Below are 8871 nucleotides of genomic sequence, written 5' to 3'. Positions count from 1 at the left end.
TAAATAAAATGATTGAAAATTTTGTAAATTTATAGAGCGGAGACCATTTTAAATAGACTCCTAACGGACAACGAATATTTATTGAATTATACGATCAAACAATTTTGATGAGAAATTACCGTTTCAAAAATCTTACTTCTGATGGTAGAGAGTTTTTCGTTGATATTTTGATGTAATTTTAAGCCGGTTACAAATCAGACAATACATATATGAATACTATCGTTTGCAAATGACTTAACATTTGCTTCAACTGTTACAACCATCTATTTTACTAAGCTATCTTTACCTGAGATCAAAAATAACATTGGAACTTAAGAACACCTTAATCAGGAACTCATCTCTTAAGTACAATACAGTTCACCCATTTTCCAAATTTATCAAGTATCAAGATTTTGCTTCCGTTAAAACAGCACAAGTTTGAAGTGTTGCTTCTTTGGTCTAAATCTAAAATGGGACTCTCGTCTTTGCAGAAACATCATATATCTATATTCGAAATTATTATTGGCTGAATACACTATGTTATCAAATACTTGAAACCATACGGTCCATACTACTCGTTAAACTTTCTTAATGACATCAAAGCTCTCTAGTTTACATAAGAAATATACACAAATCAAGAAAGAAACATATTCTCAAGAACGCTAGAGAAAAAAGAAAAGATACAGCAATTCACAATAGATCAAGCAAAATCATCTTCCAATAGAGATAGGGAGATGGAAAATCAGACGTTGTGTGAACTGTCGGGCTTGGCGTGAGGAAACAACGGCGGAGAGGAGGCGGCAGAGATGGTTGCACCGGGAGGTGGGGCAGGAGCACCGTACACCTGAGGATTTGTTTGAATCTCACGACGGCCGCGAGTTTTGCCGAGGAAATAGCAACCGAATCCAAGAAGAAGACAAAAGAAAATCAGAGGAAGAGATATAACCACCACCAAACCCATCTGAGATCTTGAGAACTAGTTTTCTAGTTTCTTTCTCTGATTTGAATGTGTTTCTTGGAGTCTTGGTTGGTTTGATTCTTTCTCTGACTTAAAATATAAATATATGATTTCGTAGGGAGTCTCTGGAAGAATCCGATTCTTCCAAACCGTTTATGTCTGTAAAGCTTAACGTTCGAATATCAGCAACGGTCACTTCTCATATGGGGGAAGATGAATAAATGCTTACCTAGTGAATATAGTTCTGTCAATTTTTTATATTTATTATTCTTCAACTCAGAGCCTGGTCCAACCCAACTCGCAGTAAGATATTCATCAAAAATAACCAATCCAACTTAAGAAAAAAACTATATGTAATCATGTATCATCGATCGATATTGAACAGATTATTGGTACATAGATTCCAAACCCACTAAAACAGCAAAGCATCAAACCCAAATCGCATTCACCTTTTTTTTTTTATTAATCACAGAAAAGAAACTGTGGAGAAAAGAGAAAAAGAGCTAACTTCTAGAGAAGACCAAAACCACCCCTAAGGGCAAGAACCAGATGCAGAACAGAGCCTCCCTCGATGTTGTAGTCTTTTGCCGTCTTGTCATCAGCTAGCTGTTTTCCAGCGTAGATGAGCCTGCCAAAAACAATCCACCATGAGAGAATGATAAGCATCCACCAAAATACTCATGTAAATCAGTGTTATATGTTAGATTATAAGCTTGCACGCAGAGTATAATCAACAAATGGCAAAGAAGATAAGAAAGTAAATATAACCTCTGTTGAACAGGAGGGATGCCTTCTTTCTCCTCAACACGCTCCTTGATGCGATCAATGGTGTCGGTAGGTTCGATATCAATCTCGATTTCTTTGCCAGTGAGAGTCTTGACCTTGATCATGGTGCCACCCCTAAGCCTCAAGACCAAGTGAAGAGTTGACTCTTTCTGGATGTTGTAGTCCGCAAGGGTTCTACCATCTTCTAGTTGTTTACCAGCGAATATCAGCCTCTGTTGATCCGGCGGTATTCCTTCTTTGTCCTGTTTACAACAATCAAGAATCCATACTAATCAGAATCAAGAATCTTAATTCAGTTTTTATAAATCTCACAAAGCAATTAAGAGAAGCTGATCTAAGAATCTTCAACTTCGATCAATCGAGGCAGCGAAAACGCTAAGAGTGAGTGGAATAAGAGAGACCTGACCTGGATTTTGGATTTGACATTGTCGATGGTGTCGCTGCTTTCAACCTCTAGGGTTATGGTTTTCCCCGTCAGGGTTTTGATGAAGATCTGCATTTTCTTTTCTTGCTTAAATTCTCTTTTTGATTTGATTTCTCTTATCTCTCGCTTTGTGAGTATCTTTATATATAAAATAAATAATTGGAATAGTTTTGAAGGATTTGGAATAAAATCCACAAATTTCGTGATACGCGTTTGGTCTACGCTATTTCTTCTTATTCCGAACTTTCTTAAAAACAATTTTCTTTTTTTTGGGAAAATTATTTTTTTACACCAAAAAATGATAATTATGTCCTTTAACACTAATATCTATTTTGTGCAAGTTTTATCTATAATACCTTTAATATTTTTGAAAATAAATTTAATAAATAGTTTTACAAACAATTTTTTTTTAAAAAAATGATAACTATTGATAAAATACTTATATGAACTTAGTGATATTTTTTTCAGTTCTAAAAAAAATTTAAATCATAAATTTCGGATTATGTTCTAAATAAAGTAGAAATGACATTCTACGAAGTAGAAAATGAAATCCACTTTTTTCATTGAATCTACAATGTTTAGAATATGTGATCTACGTAAATAAGAGTATTCTAAAAATGTTTAGAATACACATTCCGCGCTTAATCTACCGATCTAAAATCTTTAGAAATCAAAATCTACACATTAGAATACATTTAAAACACGTAGAAACCGACTTCTACATATTTACTGTAAATCTAAAACATGTAGAAATCAAAATCTACACATTTCTATAATTCTAAAACCTGTAGAAACCGGTTTCTACAGATTAACTGTATTCTACGGATAAAAAATCAGTTCCTAAAAATATGAAAACAAAATATTTGGGAATATTCACTTTCATATTTTTTTAAAAATCGATTTAAAAAAAACGAATTCATTATTTATTATATTTGAAAATTACAATTTTAAGGGCATTATTGCCATTTTGAAAATAATTAGCCTAATGAGACACTAAATATATGAGATTAGTCTAAAGGGACATAGTTATCATTTTTTTGATCTAAAAAACAATTTTTCCTTTTTTTTTTTGTATAAATCATCTTCTTCTTTTTTCAACAAATATATATTCTTTCTTGGAATTGGAATGATTAGATGAATAACGATGAATGCAGGAAACAAAATGAAAATAACTAAATTGAAGGTCACTGAGACATGTCATATAGTCAAAAATATTTATAAAAATTATAAATAAATTATATCAATTAAAAAATAATTGCTCCATAAGAATCTGTTGTACAAAAATTATAATTGGACCATTTCCTTAGTAACATAACAAATTAAATTAACAATTTTTGCCATTGAGATTTATCTTTTATTTATAAAGCTCAGTAAGACTATTTTAGTTGGACATAAGAAAATTAACCAACCATTCTTATTCACATTCATGGCTACTACATATACCATTCCTAAACAGTTATATTCAAACATATGAACCAACTTAGTTTCCAAAAAAAAAAAAAAACTTAAGCAACTTGAAAATGATATTCATTCATTATATTCCAAAAAGTCTTTTTCTATTTTCTTTGCGGCTTAAGCAGCTTGTAGAAACTATCATTTTTATTAGTGAATATTTACCATTTAGCAAAAAAAAACTTACTTTATCATTAATCTAATATAATCTAGTTCACTAAAATTTGCACCAAATTTTTGTTGAAAATTTGGGGGAACAAAAATACCATATCTAGCTTCTACGTCTATCTGCATCACCATAGTCGTCCTATGAAGATCCACGTCTGATCAGGTTTACTTGTATCATGTTGAAGATTCTTTATAAGCTTTTCTTCCGTAGTCTGCATAATTGTTTAATAAATTAACTTTTTCAGAAATTGAAACATAGACCTGGTGGTGTAGAAACATTAATAAATATTTAGTCAAACCACTTGATTAAAGAGGATTTCAGAAACTTTCTAAATTTACAACTTAGAGTAGTATAATAGGTTGGGAAAGAACGTTGAAACATCTTATGCTAAGTGTAAAAGTAAGCACATTATGCCTTTACACAGACAACCACAATGCAATTAAAAAAAGAAGCCACACTCTGCATAATGTTAGTGGTGTGCAATTTGCAGCATTGCCTGAGTTTTCGTTGTTATTTCATGTTCAAAAGTCACTTGTCCACTAAAACTAGAATGGTCGTGAAGGCCTCCGATCTGAGTGCGTGCTCCGATTATGTTCCCAGCCAAGTAAGGCCATGTTTATTGGTGGGAAGGGGGGGAGAGGTGGTTTAGGATGAGTTTCTAAAAAAAGTTAAAAACCGTCTTATATAACGCTAAAAGTTAAGAGACGGTTCTTTTATAACGCTAAGAACCCCCAATAAACATGCCATAAGTCAATCTCTAATGGTTTATTCTATTTTTTTCTCTAAAATAGAGTAACTCTATAATAGATTATAGAGTTGAATGTTTCTCTAATGGTACTCTATTTAAGAGTGAAAAATAGAGTGATGAACAAAAAATGAAAAATTTACTCTATATATAGAGTAAAAAATAGGTTTATACTATTATAAAGTAGAAAATAGAGTATTATTAAAACATTTTTACTTTAAACTATATTTTAAAAGAGAAAATAGAGTGGATTGGGGATGCCCTCAGCATCAAATTTTTAAGTACCTGGTTATCTGTGCTTATATATATTTTTATAATATCATTATAGCTGTTTGGAGACTTTTTACTTTTTTTTTCACTAAAACAATTATTAACGTCAGAAACTAACCAGGTTTTATATTATAAAAATAGAATTTGACAGAGGTTGCTCTATGTAATCATACAAATGATTATGTATCCACTTTTTTTTGTGACAAGTCTTTCAAGTGTTTTTCTTCATCCGTGAGTGAAGCTTTGTCCTAAAACTCGAAAAAATGTCCTCAAGTTTCTCCACAAGGCCATGTCCTTGTTTTTGTTTCCTTACAGTATCGATCAGAAGCCTGTATTCCAATAGCGTAGCCTCTGGTAAAGGTTCCAAGAACTCACACTTAGACAAGATCTCTGGAGGAGGAACACCCAAGACGAGGTTCGTGTCCAGTTTTGCTCTGCTTTTCTTTGTTACTTCGGGTTCTCTAACCAGGGGACCACCCTCAATAGCTGAAGGAGACGCACCGGGGATCACTTCCCGTGTGAAGGGTAATGATCTTGCGGGTTGCAAGCAGAACTCTATCCACTGGTGGATTAATGGAGATGGGCCTCGGGCTCGTCCTCCTAGCGCTTCAGCTTCTTTACCAGAGTCAGGTATAGCTGGAATTGCCTTTGGAAAGAAAAAAACAATGATGCTTCACTGGTTAGTGTCCAGATATGTTATATGGTACTTAGATCAAGAATGTTTACCCATAGATCAGCCCATAAGGTGGCACCGGACTTGGGAACAATCACTGTAACATTAGACATACGTTTGGCGACAGGGATAACATCGCTGCTCCAACCAACGGTGACCCAGACATCTCCTACATTGAAAGCTTTTAAGTAGTTGTTACTGTCAAACAGTCTAATCTGCGAGCAAAATGTGAAGCAAAGATGAGCCAAACTTTTTCCATTTTACTCAAAAAATTATAAAGAGTTTCTGCGAAACCTGTTTCATAAGCGATGCTAGATTTGTCTCCACAGCGATTTTTCCACCAGTAACTTGTGAATCCAGGTCTGTGGTGTTGTACGATGCTCCCATGTACTTGAGAACAGCACCAACAACCTCTCTAGGAGAATTCACCATTGAGATCCTCCCTGCAAGTTCAGGTCGCCACAGATCCTCCCAGTCCTGTATTGGAGCCAGTTTATACTGCTGAAACTTGCTCTTCTTGTATGCTATTACCATGCTCCCCCATCGGTATGGAACAGCCCACGTTTCACCCTCAGGAGCTTGTTCTCCAGCATAGTTCCTGCGGAGATAAACCTGAGACATTCTAAGTCATGAAATGAACCCCAAAAAAGAAAAAGAAAAAGCATTCCAAGTTAAGAGACAATGAAACACATTCTCACCTTCCATTTATCACTCAAGCCTTTATACCAATCTTGAACTTCTACACCTTTCATTGGCTCAATAAGCTTCTCCTTGATTGCAAAACTAAGCCAAGAATCACCAAGGCTGATCATATCAGCAGACACTGACTTCCCTTTGTTAGCAGGCTTCGATAGATCAAAGAAAATGTCTTCAAGATTCGCCAAGAATCTCGTCTTTAACCTCACTCTCTTCCCTTGTGAGCTCATAAACTCCTAAACGAAACATTTCAAACTATAATAATAAGCTAAGATGCAAAATGATAACAGTGGGAGAAGGCAGATGAACCTTGATCCATGAAGGCGGCACGGAACCACGCAAGGCAATGAGTTTTAGCGGTAGGGTCAGAGAGTAGACTTTAGCCTTGTATGCTTCGAACTCTGCTTCCAATCTTCTCTCTTCCTCTTCAACCACTAGAGTATCTGAGTCGATTTCGTTCTGTGTAACTGAATGAGTCGAGATTACTGGCGGAGGTATTCTAGCGGAGGCCGGAGAGCAGACGCGGAGGCTTAATCCGAGGATAAGCACAGTCGAGGCAGAGAGACGAACCATGCTCTCGTGAAACGTGTTTCCTTGAGAAGCTCGCGCGACTGAGAATCCAGCTGCGGTTCTCTTTCGCCGCTCTCCGCCGCATAAGAATCTCGCTGGCGGTTTCAGGGAAAGAGACGCCGCGGTAGCCATTTGTCCTCTTCCGACAAAACCAACGACTCAATGTCTTCTTCTAATAAGTTATAATCTTGATTCTTGACCGATTAGGCTTGGTGGACTAATTTTAACGGGCCTTAAATTGGGCCTTAAGGAGTAGCACTGATTCATTTGTGGGGAACCGTTTTCTTTTTTCTTTAACACTCGGGATAATATGGAAACAGAAGAACAAAGTGAAGCCATCTATATTATTAAAACTGAAGTACACTTTAGTAATGTTTGGAAACATGAATAGTACTATAACTGAAAATTGTTTGGAAACGAAGATAGCAGTACTACATTAATTGTATTTCCATATTTCACTCATATTAATTATATTGTCTTAACAATATTTCACATCATTAATTATATTACCATAATAATAATAGTGTAGATTTTATTTAGTAGTTAATCAATATTAGTTTTGTGTCAATTATAAAATCAAAAAAGCAAAATAACTGAGTTTTGCATAAGGTTAAGCGTTTGTTTTAATTTGTTTTACTATAACATTTTTTTTTTCAATCAGTGGAAAATTACGTAGCCAAAAACATAATTCAAAAACATGTTTAGTGAATAAAATCATAACTTAAATCAAAATAATAAAAATGAATTACATTCATTGTCACTTAATTTTTCACTCAATATAATTGCTTACTAAATAAAAAAAACTCTTTCAGTTTCACTTAATTTAGCAAAACACATAAAAAATATCATTTATATTAGTTTATAAAATCAGTTAGGCATGAACACTAAATATCCACTTAGGTACGAGTCGTTCCTTTCGGGTATCGTTTTATTTTGTTTTAAAATTACTCACTCCTTGAATATTATAAATTTATGTGTAGATTTTGAGTTGAATCCTTTTGAGTCTGGATGAGTTTGGTTCTGATGTATATGACCCTAAAATATCTAAATAACCAATGTATTTGAAACGGGTTTGGATATTTGTACCAAAAATAACCATATTATCTGATTCGATCCGGATCTTTTGAATACAATTAGTTATATTACGACATATATAAAATATAAAACACTAATTATGAAAAACAAATATTAATGTATAAAAATATAAGTATAGTTTTATTTTAGTAATTTCATTAATTATATTACTTTAACAATATATCACATCATTAATTATATTTACCGTAAAAGTAATAATGTAGATTTTTATTTATTAGTTAATCAATATTAACTTTGTGCAATTATAAAAAAAATAAAAATGTAAGATAACCGAGTTTTGCATATGGTTAATAGTTTGGTTTAATATGTTTTACTAAAACTTTCTTTTGTCTTAGTTCCAATTGGTGAAAAATTACATAGCAAAACACATAATTCAAAGGCATAGTTTATATGAACAAGATAATAATTTAAATCAAAATAATTAAAAAGTATTACATTTATTATCACTTAATGTTTCACTTCATATAACTATTCTATTAAATAAAAAAATCTTTTTATTTTTCTTATTTTTGCCAAATATATAGAAAGAGTTTCCTTTTTAATCTATTTGCAAAATCAGTTAAGTATGGACATTCGGATACTCATTGAGGTACAAGTTGTTTCTTTCGGGATTAATTTTTTTGGATTTTTAAATTAGGTGTCACTTGGATATTATAAATTTATGTATGATGCTTGAGTTGGATCCTCTCGGGTCTGAATGATTTTGATTTTGATGTGTAGAAATATAAAAATATTTAATTAACCAATGTATCTGAAAAGAGTGTATATTTGTACCAAAAATAATCTTATTACCCGATTCAATCCAAATATTTTGAATACAATTAGTTATACGACGACACATCTTAAATATATAACACTAATGATAAAATAACAAATAATTTATAAAACCGTAAAAATTAACACCCGCACGGGCGTGCGGGTCAATCTCTAGTTAGGATTACAATGCAATCTTGGATGGAATTCTGAGATACACTGAAGGGTGCCCCTTGTCCAAAGTTCATTTTACTTCACACAGTAGCGGCTTGAGAAGGATGCAGCTTGAGGTAGGAAACTC

General features: G+C 33.3%; 3 protein-coding genes across 4 annotated transcripts; all 3 read right to left on the bottom strand.

The window, feature by feature from the left end:
* Positions 1-498: 498 nt before the first annotated feature.
* BNAA07G06890D lies at positions 499-1035 on the bottom strand. The gene has a single exon (XM_013797623.3). It carries the CDS (start codon positions 938-940, stop codon positions 722-724), a length of 219 nt encoding a protein of 72 aa, XP_013653077.1. The 5' UTR covers positions 941-1035; the 3' UTR covers positions 499-721.
* Positions 1036-1272: 237 nt separating this feature from the next.
* LOC106357903 (ubiquitin-NEDD8-like protein RUB1) lies at positions 1273-2385 on the bottom strand. Its single transcript, XM_013797622.3, has 3 exons — positions 2130-2385; positions 1706-1965; positions 1273-1565 (listed from the first exon to the last, which is right to left on the bottom strand). The coding sequence occupies exons 1-3, from the start codon at positions 2220-2222 to the stop codon at positions 1448-1450; spliced, it is 471 nt and encodes a 156-aa protein (XP_013653076.1). The 5' UTR covers positions 2223-2385; the 3' UTR covers positions 1273-1447.
* Positions 2386-4883: 2498 nt separating this feature from the next.
* Positions 4884-6901, bottom strand: LOC106357902 (spermidine-binding periplasmic protein SpuE). Of its 2 annotated transcripts, none has more exons than XM_048736578.1 (5): positions 6462-6901; positions 6155-6388; positions 5751-6068; positions 5510-5671; positions 4884-5429 (listed from the first exon to the last, which is right to left on the bottom strand). In XM_048736578.1, exons 1-5 carry the CDS (start codon positions 6852-6854, stop codon positions 4995-4997), a joined length of 1542 nt encoding a protein of 513 aa, XP_048592535.1. In that variant the 5' UTR covers positions 6855-6901; the 3' UTR covers positions 4884-4994. The 2 variants fall into 2 exon arrangements, with proteins under 2 accessions (XP_048592535.1, XP_048592536.1); XM_048736579.1 differs by having other exon boundaries at positions 6155-6385; positions 6462-6892.
* Positions 6902-8871: the final 1970 nt, after the last annotated feature.

Source organism: Brassica napus, chromosome A7, assembly GCF_020379485.1.
Source record: "Brassica napus cultivar Da-Ae chromosome A7, Da-Ae, whole genome shotgun sequence".
NCBI lineage: Eukaryota > Viridiplantae > Streptophyta > Magnoliopsida > Brassicales > Brassicaceae > Brassica > Brassica napus.
Note: the sequence above shows the minus strand (reverse complement) of the source record. Positions and strands in the feature narration are given on the sequence as shown.